Source organism: Myotis daubentonii, chromosome 12, assembly GCF_963259705.1.
Source record: "Myotis daubentonii chromosome 12, mMyoDau2.1, whole genome shotgun sequence".
Classification (NCBI taxonomy): domain Eukaryota; kingdom Metazoa; phylum Chordata; class Mammalia; order Chiroptera; family Vespertilionidae; genus Myotis; species Myotis daubentonii.
Window position 1 is genome coordinate 65,473,074 of NC_081851.1, and position 18,301 is coordinate 65,491,374.

The window sequence follows — 18,301 nt, forward strand, 5'->3', positions numbered from 1 at the left end:
TCCCCATGCTCCTATTTTGGCTTCCAGATAAGCTGCAGAGCTAGATTCCACTTTTCCTTGTCTACCCAGTTTTTTATCTTGATTTCTATGACACTCCCCTCCCCTCATTCTCTTCCCATCTCCATGCACTGGTCCCTTCTGCCCAGTCCCTGTGGCTGCCGATCCCCAGGGCTCCTGCCCGGGCTCTTCTCCATCTTCACACCCTTCCCATGTGAGTTTAATACCGTCTACATGTGAACAGCACACCTACTTATATCTTCAGCTTTGACCTCTCCTCAGAGGTTAGGTTCAGATTTCCAGCTGCCCACTTGGCATCACTACATGGCGTCTAGTCTCAAATGTAACAAAAGCCCATTCTTTCCCTACTCCTTTCCTCCCCAGTCTGTCTCCCTCGGAGGCAATGGCAAAAGCATCCATCCACTTGCTCAGCACAAACACCTAGCAGTCACCTTGATGCCTTCTCTTTTACGCCACCCCCACTCCATCCAGAAGTAGTGTTTACTTCCCAATCCTAGAGTGACACCTCCATTTTCTCTGTTTCCCTATTACTGCTTGGTCTGAGCCGCCATCCCCTCTTGCCTGATCCTCTGTTTCTATTGTTGCCCCCTACAACCCACTCCCCACCCAACTGCCAGAAGATTCTTTAAAAACATAAATTAGATCTTATCCCATTATGGCTTCCCATCACACCCAGAATAAAAATCTGGTTCCTGGCCATGGCTTATGAGGAGCTGCGTGATCTCTGCCAGAATTTCTCTTATCCCAGTGGGTTCCATCCACACTGACCCTTTCGTCACTCTAGCACACCAGGCTTTGCACATGCTGTTCCTTCTGACTGGAATACACTCTTCCCTGATCCAAATTGTTATTAAATTCAACTTAAAAGTCACCTTTTCAGAGCCACCACTTTGAGGAGTCTTACTCACTCAGGGTCCTGCCATCCTGAACTAATTCTTACACAGTGCTGATCTCCTCCTGGAATTTAGGTTTTGTGTGTGTGTCAATATTTTTCCTACTAGGACATGAGCTTCATGAGACCAGAGACCTTATCTACCTTATCTCTCTTCTTCACTGTCTGGTCCCCTACCATGCCTGGCACATAATAGTTTCTCAGTAATTATTCATAAAATGAATGAATAGATATGCTAGGCATTGGGGATACAATATTCTAATAATTTTACCTAATGTAAGTGCCAAGAGAGACTCTTAAGAGACATAGTAATAATAATAATAATAATAATAATAATAATAATAATAATAATGTGGAAAATCTCCTTGTAATGAAAATCTTGTAGGTTTGAATGAAAATTTTGTGATAGTCAATGCATATGACATGTTCTATATGATCCATTTCTCAACTCGTAGGTCCCCACTGGATGTCAAGGATTACCACTAGACAGTGGTATTCTAGTTTGGAATAAGATGCATTCAGTTGGTTCTGAACAAAGGCTGGTTGAGGTGGATTGCAGGGTAGTGTAGGTGACAGAAGGTGACACAGCTCTTCCATTCACTGTGTGTGTCTCAGGGTAAATCTCTTAATCTCTGGACCTGCTTCCTCCTCTGCTCAGTGAAGGGAACGGAGGGTGAGAAGATGCTTCTGGCTCTAATAGTCACTCTTCTCTGAAGGGCCTTTCCTACTAATAGCGAGCACTGCTTGAGTTCCCACTGTATGCCAGGTATAATGGTAAGAGTTTTTGTGAATTATCGTTGAATCCTCACCACAGGTCTAGAGGTAAGTACCAGGACGAGGGACCTGCAGCTCAGAGAGGCTCGGTGATGTGCCCAAGGCCACAGTTGGCAAGTGGTGGCACTAGGATTTGACTCTGTGCAGTGCCTGCTGCCCACTCTGCCTGTCGACGTGGCCTGGCTTCAGTTGAGTCACGTAGCAAGTCTGAGAGGGGTTCTGCCAACACGGGTGTTCATGTCATCTCTCCCTTTTAGGAGAGAATTGCCAAAAGTCACGGTTCCCAGTGTGGGTTCTGCACCCCTGGCATGGTCATGAGCATGTACACGCTGCTCCGGAACCAGCCCGAGCCCACTGTGGAGGAGATCGAGAATTCCTTCCAAGGTACGGGCCCCAGGAGGTAGGGTGGCAGATGGGGCTCTGAGAGGGTCAGTGCAGGGCCCGAGTGGAAGCCGGGAGTGGACCAGGAGTTGGAGGCACTGCCCTTAGGAGAAGAAGCTCAGCCTACCCGCACGTGTTGGCTAAGATCTGCTGGGGGGCTGGCCTCTCTTAGTTTGAGGAGCACACAGGTGGGTTGGAGACAGCTTGCCTGTGTGTTCATCTTCCCAAGGTGTCTTCCTGCTCTCCCTCTGCACTGGGGTGGGTGGCATGGGGAGACCATTTGGAAACTCCACAGGGCCTAGTGGTATCACTTCCTTCCATCTCAGCTTTTACCAGGACAGGACTCTGTAGGGCAAAGGCCCATCCGAGAAGGCAGCCAGGATTCTGAGCTCGGGCAGGGATGGCTTCCCACGTTCCCTCGGTACAGGGGCCTAGGAGCCTGGGCCAGGTGTCTCTCTGAACTGAATAGAGAAGACTCCCCCTTCCATTCACCATTTCAGTTCATCATTTCTTCAACCAGTTATATTGAGTCCTATCATGAGCCAGGCACTATACAGGGAACAAGGGTCATAGGATAAAAGACACCATCCCTACTCCAGGGAGCTCATACTCTGAGGGAGAGAGAGTTTCACTCATAAAACGATGACTAGGCACCATAGAAGCACTTAGGGCATTCCAGGAAGTCTTCCTGGAAGAAGCACAAGGGAGGAGGAGGGGCATTCTAGGAAGAGAAAACAGAATGTGCACAAGGCATCTGAGCCTCGAGCTCAACCAGAGCCCCTCACTTGCCCTGGACCCCGCACTGACATCGCATCTGTTCCCTTGTCTCACAGGAAACCTGTGCCGCTGCACAGGCTACAGACCCATCCTCCAGGGCTTCCGCACCTTTGCCAGGGTAAGTGGGGGCCCCCAGGACATCAGTGGCCCTGTTCCTGAAGCAGCAACACCCTGAAATCACAGTTGGGAGGGATGCCAAGGGCCTCTGCATTACAGAGAAGAGAGATAAGATGGCCAGGTGGCAGGTCCTCCCACTGTGGCTACCTGGGGAATTGGTTCCTAGAAGAGGCATGTTGCCCAAGAACTAATTTTCTCCAGGGCGTTCAGGCTTGGAAGCCTTCCTTGGAGACTGGCCTGCTCAGGCCACAGTACAGGTGCTGAATGACTGCACACCCAGGTGCCTCGTCCTTTCCTCTCCTGGCTGCCTTCTGCAGTTGGCACTCTGCTGGGCTGATGAAACTGCTCATCAAATCGCTAGTTTGTGAAGCCCTGCAGTGTTCACAGAATGCTGAGTGAGAAGCCACAGCCAGGTGTGTGGGCATCGCTTACATAAACACAGGCACACAGCTGCCACCTGGCAAGGAGGACGCACAGCTGGCCTCTCCTTTCTTACCTTAATCTCCTCAGATTTTACCTGATTCTCCAACTGGGTCAGGTTGATCCTGACTCCAGCCACACACCTCCTCTCAGTGTGATTTAGGGTTGATGGTAGAGGCAGCTTTTTGCTGACCTGTTGGGTAAGTGCATTACAAAAAGGAGAGTTTCATGCAAATAATTCACAGGGGTGGAGATGGAAGTGGGGCTCATAAAGATGGAAGACACCATACCCTGAGAGAAATTAGGAGGTGTGGGTTCTGAGAAAAATGATTGAAAGCTCAGACCTAGAGTTTGCAGACCCGGGTTCAAATTCCATTTCATTACTTAACTGGTTCATGGCATTGGGCAAATGGCCTTGTTTCTAGAATGTGGATTATAATACTACCTACCTTGTCATGAATGTTGAAAGTACCTCTTGCAAAGTCCCCAGAACAAGCCTGGGCAGATCTTAAGTATTCAGCAAGTGGCAGCTATAAATCACGATGCCGGTCCATTTCTTCCATGACTTAATAATACTTGATCTTTACAAATGGTGCAGGCTTCTTTGAGAACCAGGAATTGTTAATCTTGTCCATGAATGTATTTCATAGGCGGCTGCTCAAAGAGGAACAATTTAGCCAGCCCTCCTAGATTCTCAAAACAGAAGGGCATTTGAGTGTAGCTGATAATTATGCTCCTTTGGAGGGTCGAACTGGGTCCTGATTCTAGTGTTTGGCGGTGCATCCCTTTGTCCAGTGTGGAGCTGAGCTGAGCTGAGCTGAGCTGAGTTCTCTGAGCAGCCAACATGGCCTGCACAGTGTCTTTGGAAGCTCATGTGCATTACTCCTTAGAGACCCCCAGCCTTTATTCAGAGCCTTTTCACTCTTTTTAAAAAAATATCCTCACCTGAGAAATGGGGATATTTTTTCCATTGATATTTAGAGTGAGTGGAAGGGAAGGGGAAAAGGGGGGGGGGAGAGAGAGAGAGAGAGAGAGAGAGAGAGAGAGAGAGAGAGAGAGAAAGAGAAACTTTGACATGAGAGAGACATATCAATTGGTTGCCTCTTGCTAGCACCCTGTCCAGGGCTTGGGATTGAACCTGCAACCGAAGTGTGTGCCCTTGACCAGAATCGAACCCGTGACCTTTTGGTCTGTGGGTCCCACGCTCTAACCACTGAGAAAACCTGCTGGACAGAGCCTTTTCACTCCTGTTTTACACACAGTTCTAACAGACCTGGCTCTCTTGTCTTCACGCCCATGGCACATACTAGAAAAGGGTAAGGAGCATCTTCTAGAGGGAGGCACTATGTTCCCAGTGAGAAATGACAGTGTCCATCCAGCAGCAAGCAAGGAAGGGAAGGAACCATAAAAACCACCCTGAGCTCAGTGTCTCAGCCTCCTGAGAAAAGTGGAAATCCTTGCAGGGGGGAAAGCAGTCTTATCCGGGCTCAGTAGACCTTGAGGGCAGTGACACATCGTCCATAGCAATTGTTTATGTCATAAGAACGCCAATGAATTATCAAGAACAAAGATTTAAGAAAGAATGTGCTGGCATTCAATGCCCGGGAAAAATGTGCATCTGTGAAATACATCCTTCCCACCAGCACTGGGTGCCCCTCACTTCACTCGGGACCTGGTACTCCCTGCATCACTCCTTCTCTGAGAAGAAAGATGACAAGAGGCATTATAGGAACCAACCTTCCTCCCTTCCTTCTTTCCTTCTTTCCTCCCTCCCTTCCTTTCTCCCTCCCTCCCTCCCTCCCTCCCTCCCTTCCTTCCTCCCTTCCTGTCTAAATAGGAAGGGCAAGGGCAAGGGCAAGGTGGGGGTGGAGAGGTCCAAACCAGGGCAGCTCTGAGATCTGACAGCAAAGCTGTGAATGCCAGAGGGGCCTGTACTTGGGGCAGCGTTGCAGAGGGTCAAGGCAAAAGAGGTTTTCTCTCCCAATGCCAAGTCTGCAAGGGCCTTCCTTTTCTCAAAGGCCACACCCTGGCCCTCTGAGAGCTTTCTTGGAAAAAAAAATAGTTTGTGACTCATCCTTTGGGAAATGTCAGGATAGAAGGGTGCCTCCCATGATTCATGTGCAGAGGGGCTGCCCCAGTCCGCTCCTCCAGGAATTGGCTGCCCTGGAAATGTGCCTGGGCTGTGCCTGGAAGTTCCCCTCACTTGGCCTCTCAGCACAATTCCATGATTCTGGAGTGTCCCATGGGGTCCTGAGCTCAGAGTCCTGCTTTCTCTGGGACACATCAGTCAGGTGGGCTCTCCTCTGTGTTCTGCTATTGGCACCCTGAGAGGTCCTGGGCAAGTCCTTTCCCCAGAGGTAATGGGTCATCAGACTTGTGCACTTCCCCTGGAACAGGTCCATAATGAGGAATAAAGAGCGCTTATCTTTCTAGCAAGAAGTGTCTAATCAGGCGTGGTGAGGCCCAGGCACACTTGCTAGACACAGCTCTGGACCCAGCAAGCAGTCTTGGACATTCTCGTTAGGAGCCCCACAAAGACTCCTACCTGGGAGGTGCCCAGACAAGAACTTGGTGGATCTAAAAGAGGGGGCTCTTGAGTGCTGAGAGAACCAAGGGGATTTCTGTCCCTCTTCCTAAGGGAGCAGCACTGAAGAGGGAAATGGGCATAAAGAAATGTTTTGATAAAATAGGATGACCTATCTTTATGGAGAAACTAGAGGCCCAGTGCACAAATTCGTGCATGGGTTGGGTCCCTCTGGATGGCCTGCAGGGATCGGGCTGAAACCCGCAGTCCAATGCCACTTGCAGCTCCTACCTGTCGCTCCCGCTCATCCCAGCCCCACTGTGCCTGCCACGGGCTCACACCCAATCAGTCCCGATTGGGAGAGGCTCACGCTGCTGCAGCAGCACTCGCCAGCCATGAGCCCTGCCTCTGGCACCCTCCCAAGGGGAGTGGCCTGCGGGATCAGGCTGAAAATGGCTCTCCGACATCTCCCGAAGGATTCCAGATTTCAAGAGGGTGCAGGCCAGGCTGAAGGACGCCACTGGTGCACGATTGGGCCAGGGAAGGACCACGGGAGGGCTCCAGGGTGTGTCCAACCCATCTCAGTTCCAATCGGCTGGACCCCAGCAGCAAGCTAACCTACCAGTTGGAGCATCTGCCCCCTGGTGGTCAGTGCACGTCATAGTGACTGTTTGACCAGTTGGCTGTCTGCCCCCTGGTGGTCAGTGCATGTCACAGTGAGCAGTTGAGCATGTTTAGCATATTATTAGCATATCATGCTTTGATTGGTTGGTTGTTCTGTGTTTCAATCTATTTGCATATTACCCTTTTATTATATAGGATGTTCTTAACATTAACTTTCCCTGCTGTTTCCAGGAGAGATCTTATTTGTTTATTCACAAGTTATTTAATCTACATTAACCAAGCAAGAGGAAGTTAAAGCAGAGGCCTTACCTCTATGCAAAGGCAAATGGATGGGACAGGGTATCTACTAATACTATTGATGCTGGAGTGGCTGTCAGAGCTGGATTTCACTGGAAATTAATAATGTGGGTTCTTCCGCTTCCGTGAAACTCTTTGCAAATATTTTTGTGTGAACGTTGGTCATCTCTGTAGGATGGTGGGTGCTGTGGAGGGAATGCGGACAACCAAAACTGCTGCATGAACCAGAAGAAAGACGACACAGTAAGTGGGCCCTTCTCTCCCTGGAAATCTGGGGGCCAGTCGCAGTTCAAAGGAGCCAGTGGTCTCTCTCCGTACTCTTGGCAAGGGTGGCTGGAAGAGAAAACAGTTAAGCCCAGACTGAGAGAGTGGAGACTGTGCACATTAGCCCTGGGTCCTCTGGCAAGACCTTGGTCCTGCATCCAGGAGCTGCCTGCCCCTCCACCAGTTTGCCGGGGGCTGCGAGTGAGCTTGCTTGGACAAAGGGCTGCATTGGTCGTATGGGCATTTTAACAGGGAGATACTGTACCACACATCTGTTCCCTTTCCCAGCAGGTCACTCAGTCTCCATGTTTATTCAACCCAGAGGAGTTCATGCCCTTGGATCCTACCCAGGAGCCCATCTTCCCACCAGAGTTGCTGGTAGGTGATGCCCCAAGGAAAGGCCCCTGAGGCTCTGTGCCATGAGCCCCCTGGAGACCTGCTTTATTTCATACCTCCTGGGAACTTTGTATCCTCCTTGTCCTTCAGGTCTCAGCCTGAATTTGCCTTCCTTTCTCTGACACCCAGGGGTCAAGTCCCTCTTTCATGTGCTCCGATAGGGACCTACATTTCTCTCCTTCTCACACGGTCTCTCTGAGGACAGGAAGTGGATCTCTCTGGTGCCCTGTGTATAATAACAGGGACCCCAGAAGTATCTGCTGGCCTCTTGGCTAAATCTAATGCAAAAGCCCCCCAAGCAAATAGTCCATTTAATCAACAAACAAACAAGCAAAGCTGGATTCAAAGGACACACCCAAGGCCTGCAGCTCTGCTTAAGGACACCTCTCACACTCCCTTTCTTCCCTTGACGATTTGGTTCCTTCACGCCAACATCTGTGGCGAGGAAAGAATCAAGCCACCCTCAGAGCATCTCAAGTGCAGATTTCTCAGGGGCTGTTGAGCACACAAGGACTCCCTCAGTTCAAGGGCCAGAGAGAAGGGCTGCGCAGCAGGCCGCCAGCATATCCTCCTCTAGATTGGGCAACCTTGAAACCGTCAGTGTGATTTTGGGGTTTTCTTCCCCAGCATCACCCCTCATGCACTGGGACCAGCTCTGCATTGCATTCCCTTTGACACCCCTTCCTTTGCTGCCCCATCTCCGCCCACACCTTGTGCACTGCTCCTCCTGGAGACAGTGGGGACAGTCCAGGTTGCCTTGTGACTAGTGACCTTTGGCAGGTCACATAACTTCCTTACCGATACAAGATGTGGCTCACAATGCCTCCTTCACCAAGTCTTCTGATGGCTCAGTGAGCTAATGTATGTAAGAGCTGCAACCTAGTTCCTGCCTCCATCCATGCAGTTTTTCTCCCTTCTCTTTGGCAAGTATTTTCATTCTGAATTCAGTAGTAAACAAGTCCATAGAAGAGTTGGTCCCATTGTGGACCTGAAGCAGGGCCATGGGAATAGCGGTGGAAATGGAGTGGGGAGAAGGAGACAGCTCATTGGAAAATGGCATTTTCCAGAGGCTGAAAGACGCGCCCCGGAAGCAGCTACGTTTTGAAGGGGAGCGTGTGACCTGGATCCAGGCCTCCACCCTGAAGGAGCTACTGGACCTCAAGGCGCAGCACCCCGAGGCCAAGCTGGTGGTGGGGAACACGGAGATCGGTAAGAGCCTGAGTGGCCTGACTGGGGGCCAGGGACCCACTGAGGAACCCTGGGCCCTTGAACTTACGTAAAGCTCTTGGCTTTGGAGATGTGTTTCAACCCCTGGGTCTTCAGAAAAATGATGTCTCCTCCCTTGCTCTCATTTTCCCATTTCACGTGTGGGGTTAATAATGCCTCCTTCAAGAGTTGTCCTGAGTATTAACTGAGATCCTTGTTGACTGTTTTCCATAGACATTTATAAAGTGCCAGCTCTGTGCCAGGGACCCTGGGAGGGACTGGGTGCCAGGATGTACTGGACACAGTTCCTTCCCTCACATGTCTTCCCAGTTGGAGGCAGGAGGGAGCGATGTAGGTAAACTGTCCAGGCTGGTACCTGATGGATGCTAGGGGTTCCATACATGTCACTCTCTTCTCCACCCTTTTCTGGGCATGCTGTGGTAAGGCAAAGGAGAGGAGATATCTAAGGGTGATCGTTTGTGTTGCCCATGACCATGGCTACCTGTCCTGGTGGTGCCTCCACCTGGGACATGAGGCCCACAATATGCCAACAGGTCAGGGAGACTCGAGCTGTGCAGTTCTTCTGGTGCATGAAGGGATTGGAGCAGAGCTGCCCAAGGCCGTGCTCATCTCCATCCATTTCTAAGCCGGGCTTGGCCCATCTCCACTTTGCTGGTTCCCAGTCCCAGAAAGGCTAGAAGGGGAAGACTGTGGCACAGCCGAGGTCTGCCACAGAGGACCTCTGGTTTGGGGGAAACTTGACATACTTTTGAGCAGCCAAGTCCAACCTGTGGGAGACTCATGGCTCTGGTTCTGGAAGGACCCTGGGTTCTGGTTGGTTCTGCAGCCACAGAGAAGAGAGCTTGGCTCGGTTCTGTGCTGATGGAGCACAGAGCTGGCCATGCCCTGTGAGCATGTGTGTGGTACAGAGTCCCCAGCCAGTTTTGTGACACCTGGATGGCAGGGTGAGATCTGCCTCAGGTGATGCGATCCTATGGCCCATATAGCCATGGTCCCGGGTAGCATGAGTTAAAGTGGAGAATGACTGGATGGAAGGATCTTCAAGATCTTTGACATGTGACAGATTCCTTGCCATGAGCCATAAATATCCTGAGCCAAGTTAGATTCTTAGAGAAAGGAATTCCCAGAGATTTTATAAGCTTCAAGTTAGAAATAAATTTTTAAGATCACTCCATTGGCTCCACCTCTTCCTTCCTTATACAGACCCAATAGAGTAACCACTCACAGCTGGGGCAGGTGTTGGGGAAGCTGGGTGTAGAGAGAAACTTAAGACTTTCTGTCTCCATCTACGTTCTTTGTCCTGGGAGCTGGTATTCAGACTGGTCGACTCCCCACAGCCTGGGCCTCCTTCAGAAATCCCAAACAGCACGTGAGAGGGAGGACATGGGATGATGCGCAGTCATTTCCTTTTTACCTTTTCCCTCTACCGGCCCATGAGCGAGGCTGGGAGAGGTGCTGGGTAATTGAGTCTGAGGAATGGGGTGAGTCTGTCCATAGAGTTTCTACCTTGATTAGCAGATTTGAAGTTTTTCTCTCAATTTTCCTTTTTCTCTGAATGGTAAACTTTCGTGTTATTATTAGTTATATCCCAACTCTAATAATAGCTCAAATTCTGAAATCTGCCCATGCTTAGTTGTGTAGCATGGGCAAGAAACTTAACCTCCCTATACCTCAGTTTCTTCGTCTATAAAGAGAAAATCACAGTATCTCCCAGGGTTGTTGTGATGATTAAATGAGTTAAAATATGTAGTGCTTTGGAGAGTTACTGACATATTTTAATGTCCCATGTTTTCTAATACTGCTCCTAAACACACACACACACACACACACACACACACACACACACACACACACCTCTAACTTCCGGCTTCCCGTTTCCCTTGAGGCATTGAGATGAAGTTTAAGAACATGCTGTTTCCTGTGATCGTCAGCCCAGCCTGGATCCCCGAGCTGAATTTAGTGGAGCACGGCCCAGAGGGTAAGGGAGGTTCACCTGGGCCCCCGGAGAGGCTGGGATGCTGGGGAAGGGTCCCCTTGGGGGGTGGTGGGTTCTAGGACAACCTCCCCTTTGGCTCTGGCTGCCACCTGCTTGTCCTGGAGCCTCCCCGCACAGGGGGAGGGGCAACCTTCACCGCCTTTCTCCATCATGGTAGGCATCAGTGGGCAAGGGCTGTGAGATCTCCAATAGTCCTTCTCAATCCTGGCCACACCTTAGAATCACTCATGGGGTCAGGAGCCTGGTGTGGGCAGGCATGCGTGGGTGCTTTAAAAAAATATGCCAGGACTTTACCCTCAGAAACCTGATTTTATTGAGTGGAGAACCGCTGGTTTAGTGAAAGAGCACTCTGATTGTAGGATAAGAGGCCTGGGGCTGAGTCTTGGATCTTTCATTAGCTGCATGGTGGTGGGCCAGTCACTTAACCTCTCTGGGCCAACTTTCCTTCATCTGTATAAGGATGCGAGTCCTGGTGCAGCCGCACTTGGGTTGCGGTGAAGCTTCAGAGACTCTGTGTGTGAGAGTGTTTTCTGCGCGGGGGAGGGGATCGCTGCTATTCTGAGCGTGTGTTCCCAGGGATCTCCTTCGGAGCAGCTTGCACTCTGGACTCTGTGGAAAAGACCCTGAAAGATGCCGTGGCCAAGCTTCCTGCCCACCAGACAGAGGTGTTCAGAGGCGTCCTGGAGCAGATGCGCTGGTTTGCCGGGAAGCAGGTCAAGTCTGTGGCGGTGAGTCCCTGCCCGGGGGCCGCGAGGCCCAGGGGACAGGGCCTTTCACCACACCAGGAGCCTCACACTTGAATGGGTAGAACTGCCTGAGTGTTTGTTAAAGATGCACATTCCTGGGCCCTGCCTCCGAGATGCTGGCCTGGAAGGCTGGGGTGAGCCTGCAGGTGCTGCTGGTGCAGGTGGTCTGTGGGACACTCCAGGTGACATTCACTTGGACTCAGTCTTCTCCCTGGTGTTGGAGAGATGGGGCCTTCTGTCCGCCCCTTCTGATTGGCCCAGGCTCTCAGCAGGTGGATGAGAGATAAGTTAGAGAAAGGCCAAACCAGGGAGCGGCACAGCCTTTCCGCATTGGGGAGAACCAGAGGTAGACCCCCTGAGAGGAGGGAGGGCTGTCACAGTCAGCCTTCAGACTAAACCCCAGATTCCCAGTTTGCAAGTGGCATTTGCACACAGTGCCAATTGAGGCTCATAATTGTTGCTGGTGTTGGGAGGAAAGCTTACCCTTCTATTCTGTTTTTAAAAAATGTATTTTTAAATTAAAACAAACAAAAAATAAAGCAAAACAGCCCACTCCATTCTCCACACCTTACGCCAAGCCCCGGCCGCTTCTGGGTGTAGATGAGGAGATATAAACAAGCAATCTCTCCGGAGTCCCCAGCTCAGCTGGCATCTACTCTCAGGGAGGGTTTGCTTTCATCGTGCAGCTGGCTTCCTCCCTGGTTTCCAGGAGTGAGGACCCTGGGTCTGGTTCTCCCAGCATTCTTTGCCAAGTTGCCGGGAAGCTCAGATCCAGTTAGAACAAATCATTCATCCTTAAATCTTCCTCCTCTTTGTCCTTGATCTTTATCTTCGGTACTGACTCTCTATGGCTCTGTGATAAGCCACCTAAACGCTTTCAGAAAAAGGTTGGGCGACATTCAACATATGAATTTCAAGGGGCTGAGTGAGGTGCACTGGCTGCTGAATTTCAGAGCTGGGCCCCAATCCCAAGCGGTCAGATCACAAGTGTCGCACGATGTTCGATGTTCTGATTGCGGGGCTCTCACTGCGCCGGGCTGTGTCTCCAGGGGCTGGAGGTCGGGCCTCCCTTCACAGATGAAGCCTGTCATCCTCCCACCCTGCGTTTGGGAGCCAGCTGGGTGAGCATGGGTTTCCGGGCTGGGCTCTCACGCACACTCTCTGCTTGTCCTAGTCCATCGGAGGGAACATCATTACCGCCAGCCCCATCTCCGACCTCAACCCGGTGTTCATGGCCAGCGGGGCCAAGCTGACCATCGTGTCCAGAGGTGAGCTGCCTCATGCAGAGGGTCCTGCAGAAGAAAAGTCTCACAAGATGGGTTACTTCCTGGAGGGACAGAGTCCAAGGTCCAATGACCCCGCTGTCTTATAGTTTGGACTCCTGGAAGCTACAAGGGATCACTCGTGTTTGGGCCAGGAGAGCTGGGCCACTTCTTTATTAAGAATTCACAGCCAGCTCAGTCCGGAGGCCTTACCTAGTAGGATGCTAGAGCCAGGATGCACCAGCTCACCACAGCAGATCGCTGGGTCAACAGCGTTTGTGAAACATGGCCGTTACTAAAAATTATGTTATATAAGCATGAAATAAGATAGATTATATTAATGACAAAAGTAATGAGTACTCAAAATTCACCACTTGCTAATTATTTTACTTTGTTTTACTGTTGTCTGTGCTGTTGAGGCTCCTTCCCTCTATCTATCTGCAGTGGAGATCTATATAGTAGTGTGCTACTGAGCATCCTTCCTTGTCAGAGGGTCCCCAGCACCTCCCCTGGTTTGATGACTTGCCAGGAGGACTCACAGGCTCAGCATATAGTCATACTCATGGCTACAGCTCATTACAGAAGGAGGCTACAAGGCAAAATCAGCAAAGGGATAGGCACATGGAACAAAGTCCAGTGGAAATCTGATACAAGCTCCCAGGGCCTCCCAGGGCCTCCCAGAGGATCACACAGGACGCCCTTGACTCCCCCAGCAGCAAGCTCCCCAGGGGAAGTGCAGGCGACCAGGAAACTTGTTAGGGACTCAGCACCCAGAGATCTAACTGGGGGGCTGGTCACACAGGTCTGCCCGGCACATACCAAAGTCCAGAGGCCAGAAGGAAAGCAGGTGTTCAGCATAAACCATGTTGTTTTTACAAACCGTGAGCCATTCTTATCAGGGAATGCTAGGAACCCTCTGGAGACCCACGTTCCCAGAGGACAGCCAAGGGCCCACCTTGTAAACAGGCCTTTCAGAGGACAGCAGGCCTTTTTCTAACTCCACATCAGTAATGTCATTCTGATAGCTTGAAATTGGCTATGGTGGGAGTATTTATACCATAGACACACGCAACTCAAGGCCACACCCCCAACAGCTGATTGTTAACCGTTCACCAGCACACCATTGCTTACGGATTTCAGAGGGAGGGCCTCGACCCCAGTTGTGCCATCCACTCCCGTTGACTGTGGGCATCAGAGACCAGGATGCAGAAGCCCACTGGCGGGTTGCCCTGTGCTTTCTCACGTCGGTCCCTCTTCATCTTGCCTCTGTACAGGCACCAGGAGAACGGTTCCGATGGACCACTCCTTCTTCCCTGGCTACAGAAAGACGCTGCTAGGTCCAGAAGAGATACTGCTTTCCATCGAGATCCCCTATAGCAGGGAGGTAAGGTGCTGTGCTCGAATCACTCCCACACCTGCCAGGCTCCGGACAAGGAGAGCAGAGTTGGCTTTGGGACCAGCCTTAGCATCTTTCAACCATAACACTGATGCTCTTGTCTCTGAATTTTGCCTTTGACCAGCCCTTTTCCTCTCTGGACAATGAGAAGTTTTAGGGTAGGGAGCATAGAGCATGGAGAGAAGCTAGATGTGCGATCCTAAGTGAGTCAACTTACCTTTCTGAGCCCCAGTTTTCTCACCTGTACAATGGGCACAATGTTACCTACTGGGAAGGTGATTGTAAGGACTGAAAATAATTCTGAAGGTTCCTGGCAGATGCCTGGGAGCCAGTGGAGATCACACATTACAGAAGGAGGATGCTACTGGTAACTAGCAACACAGTTTCAAGGATGCATCCTGCTGGCGAGTATTTCTCCCCAGGTCAGAGGAGACCCGATTTCATCAGGTGAAGTGTGGGGCTCATGTGCTAAGGGAAGAGGCTGCCTCTAAGTCAGACCCTCACATGCTGACCTTGCACTTGACAAGGCGTTTACTCACTGACCTTGCTCTGGGTGGATGAAGATTCCAGCTTGTTCAGCAGGCCAGGGCGCCTCCGACCACCTTGCTCTTGTTCCTTGGGGCCTGTGGTGGCTTCACCTGGCGTGACTCACGCCTCTCTCAGCAGCACGTCATTCCATGATGGGCCTTGTAGAAAGTGACCTGTGAGAGGCTGGGAACCAGCGATAAAGGAGCGTATGAAGGGTTTTCCACAGCTAGTGCTTGAGTGTTACAAGGCATGTTCCACCCTGGCTAATTTTAACCTCCTTAATGAAAATGCTAATTAAATTAGAGCAATTACATCCCTGAGGTGGTTTCTTAATGGTGCTCTTGCTTGTCCTTATAGACCATTTTGAGCAGTGATTCCCAGAGTTTTGTATTTCACAGATCAGTAAAAGAATGTTAAATTATGAGGTTGGGAAAGGAGGCAAGAACAGGCATAGAACTGCCCGGTTTTTATTTTGCCAGGCAAGGGACGTAAAATATCTCTCCTTAAAGAAAGGAGATGTTAATACCCAGAATCAGGAAGGATTTCTCAGGAAAGAACAATTGAGCCGACACTGACCTTTCCTGGCAGCCCAGGGGAAACGTCACAGGGGACTGGCACAGCCCTGGACGTGAGCAGCTGGAACCTCTGTCCCAGGACCAAGTTCAAGGTCTGGGCTCATGGCCCCAGGGCCTGTCTGACACCAGGAAGCGGAACCAGCTTTAGTATCAGGAGGGGCCTCTATGGCTTCTCCAAACAAAAGCCTGTGGTCATTTCAGACCTCAGCAGTGGGTCCCCTGCTTTCTCCAACAACCCTTCCCTTACACCTCCCCACTGTGAGGTGAATCAGAGTTTGTGCTGCCAGGGTGAGTGCGAACCTCAAGCAGAACCTGACACAGAGAGGGCTGGATAGCACATGGTCCTTACCAGGAAAGCAACTCACACTTTCCCCCTGACCCCAAAGACAGAGCTGGCTTAGACTCAGGAAATGGGTGATCAAAGGACAAAGGCAGCCACTGCCTCATAGTGTGGTTGGTTCTTTCAGCCAGGAAGCCGGATTTCTAAGCACAGCCCATAGGTGGTGGGAGAGCCAGTTAGGGAGCCAGCAAGGGGGCTGCAAGCTGCAGGCTGTTTCAAACACTCTTGGGCATTTCTCTGTATTTTCTTGAGAGGCAGTCCGACCAACAGAGGTTTCGGCACAGCCCCTGAGAGGCCGTGTGCTCTGATACTGGGCACCAGGATGGGGAAGGTTCTTGGGCCTGAAGGGTCTCAGGGAAGACTTTATGAAAACACCCTTCCTCTCTCAGCTGTTGGGTTGACAGCACCCCATTCTTTGTCCCTGACTTTGTTTCCTGACTAATAGGGAGAAACCCTGACCCTCCCAGATTCAGGGAATGCTATCTGGAACTTCTGAAAATGTGATGGTTAGGCCTCCATCATTGATCCCTGTCACCAGCTCCTTGCTGATGTGCGATGGTGTTGTCTCCTCACCTCACCTCACCTCATATCCCTGTGTTTCAGGATCACCATCTGCAGTCTTTGCAAAGCAGGGTGGGAAACTGGTACCGTCCTCTTCTCTTTCAGGGCGAGTTTTTCTCAGCCTTTAAGCAGGCCTCCCGGAGAGATGATGACATAGCCAAGGTGACCTGCGGCATGAGAGTCCTGTTCCAGCCAGGAACCACACAGGTGAAGGAGCTGGCCCTTTGCTTTGGCGGAATGGCTGACAGAACCATCTCAGCCTTCAAGACCACGCGGAAGCAGCTGTCAAGGTAAGAGCTAACAGCAAAACAATCCTGCTACTGCCCTATGCTGCTGCTACTCCTCCTGTGCTGCTAGCAGTATTACTATTGCTGCTACTACTGTGATTACTGCTATTACTAGTAGCATTATGACCAATAGTATTGCTGCTGCTGTACTATTACCATTGCTGCTCCTGCTGCTACTATTGCTACTGCTATTACTAGTACTACACAGCTACAACTATTATTACTATTGTTGCTTCTAGTGCTGGTATCACTGCTGTTGCGGCTACTACTTCTACTACTACTATTACTACTAGTGCTTTTGCTATTACTGTTACTACTACTGCTTCTTCTACTACTACTATATTACTTCTATTTCTACTACTATTACTATTGCTCCCACCAGTACTACTACTAGCACTACATGTGCCAATGCTAGTATTACTACTACCAGTATTGCTATTAATGCTATTACTAGTGCTATGCTATTACTATGGCTACTACTATAACTATAGGTACTATATGGGAGCAATGGAACCAAGCACTTCATTGGCACTATTCTATGTAATCCTTACCATACCTGTATGGATAGATAAATCTTAATGTTGGAGTTTGGTTCCAATTCTTGGCTCCAACACTTGCCAGATGGCTATAGAATAAGTCAACTATGTTTCAGTTTTCTCACTGGTAAAATGAGTATAAAATTTTTCCTACTATACATTTTAATTTAAATTAAAAATGATGTTTCATAAAAAGCACTTAGGACATTGTAAGGACTTCATAGACTTAACTATTATTTTTGTGGTCTTTTAAAATTGAATCTGTTTTTAAAGATGAGAGAACTGAGACTCTAGGAGGCTAAGTAACTTGCCTAAAGTCACACAATCATGAGTCTCTGAGCCGGATTTCGAACTGAGGTTCACATGGCTCGGAGGCTCTGTGCTCACCGCCTGCACAATGATTCTGGGGGCGGGATGGGAGCGCTCTCCCACACCTGCTCTCCGGCAGTTTCTGGAACGAGAAGCTGCTCCATGAGGTGTGTGCAGGCCTGGCGGAGGAGCTGTATCTGCCCCCCGATGCCCCGGGCGGCATGGTGGACTTCCGGCGCACACTCACCCTCAGCTTCTTCTTCAAGTTCTACCTGACGGTGCTTCATAAGCTGGGCAAAGACCATCCGGAAGATGTGAGTGTGGGGCCTGGGCAAAGCACGGACTCTCTGCAGCACTTTTGTTTGGGAATTTGGGTAGCTGGTGTGGATGAGACAGTGCTGTGGGCCAGGTGGTGAACTTTCTTCTTTCCTGTGGACATGAAAAGGCAGAGGAGCAAGGACCTGGGACATAGCCTAGGGAGCCACACGGAGATGGGATCCAACTGGGTGGCTGAGAGTCAGGGACCTGGGTTCTTGTTCCATCTGTGTCATTATCTCAAGTGGGAACCTACATGGGTCATAACTCCAATTCTCAGTTATAAAATCTGCAAAAGGGGACAGGTAGACCAGATGATCCTTCAGCCATGCATCTGATACAACTGCGGTTTTATAGTTGGAATGGGAGCGTAGAGAATGATGAGAATGTGGAGCATGGAAGGGGAATGCCAAGTGGGGCTTCTCTAGCCACTGCAAGGGTATGCAGTCAGGAGAGGGTGCTGGCTGATGTGGGCCCAGCTCCCCAGACTGGCCCACCAACAAGCACTTATTTTTCACCTTTTAGACAGTAAGACTGCACTGGGCACCAGGGGGCAGCCGAGTGTGTCGAGAGCATGGTCAGTGAAGGCCAGTCTAGTGTGATAACTGCCAAGGTGGAGCCTGAGGAGCAAAAGGAGGGAAGGCTTCACAGGTGTGGGGACAGCAGAGCAAAATTCCTCTTTTAAAAATCCTCACGAGGCAATGTTTTCAGATTATATACGTAATAAAGACTTACTATA

At 50.4% G+C, this 18,301-nt stretch overlaps 1 protein-coding gene across 2 annotated transcripts in view; it reads left to right on the plus strand.

Annotated features, from left to right (window-relative positions):
- Positions 1-18,301, plus strand: part of XDH (xanthine dehydrogenase) — a 63,290-nt gene that overhangs the window by 15,065 nt on the left and 29,924 nt on the right. The window contains exons 5-15 of one of the 2 annotated variants that reach the window (XM_059660216.1): positions 1,942-2,068; positions 2,899-2,960; positions 6,999-7,067; positions 7,377-7,466; positions 8,552-8,693; positions 10,597-10,689; positions 11,284-11,435; positions 12,628-12,721; positions 13,990-14,099; positions 16,221-16,405; positions 17,387-17,561. In XM_059660216.1, coding sequence (XP_059516199.1) covers positions 1,942-2,068; positions 2,899-2,960; positions 6,999-7,067; positions 7,377-7,466; positions 8,552-8,693; positions 10,597-10,689; positions 11,284-11,435; positions 12,628-12,721; positions 13,990-14,099; positions 16,221-16,405; positions 17,387-17,561 — 1,299 coding nt within the window. The remainder of the gene's footprint in view (positions 1-1,941; positions 2,069-2,898; positions 2,961-6,998; positions 7,068-7,376; positions 7,467-8,551; positions 8,694-10,596; positions 10,690-11,283; positions 11,436-12,627; positions 12,722-13,989; positions 14,100-16,220; positions 16,406-17,386; positions 17,562-18,301) is intronic. The other variant, XM_059660217.1, reaches the window with a different exon arrangement.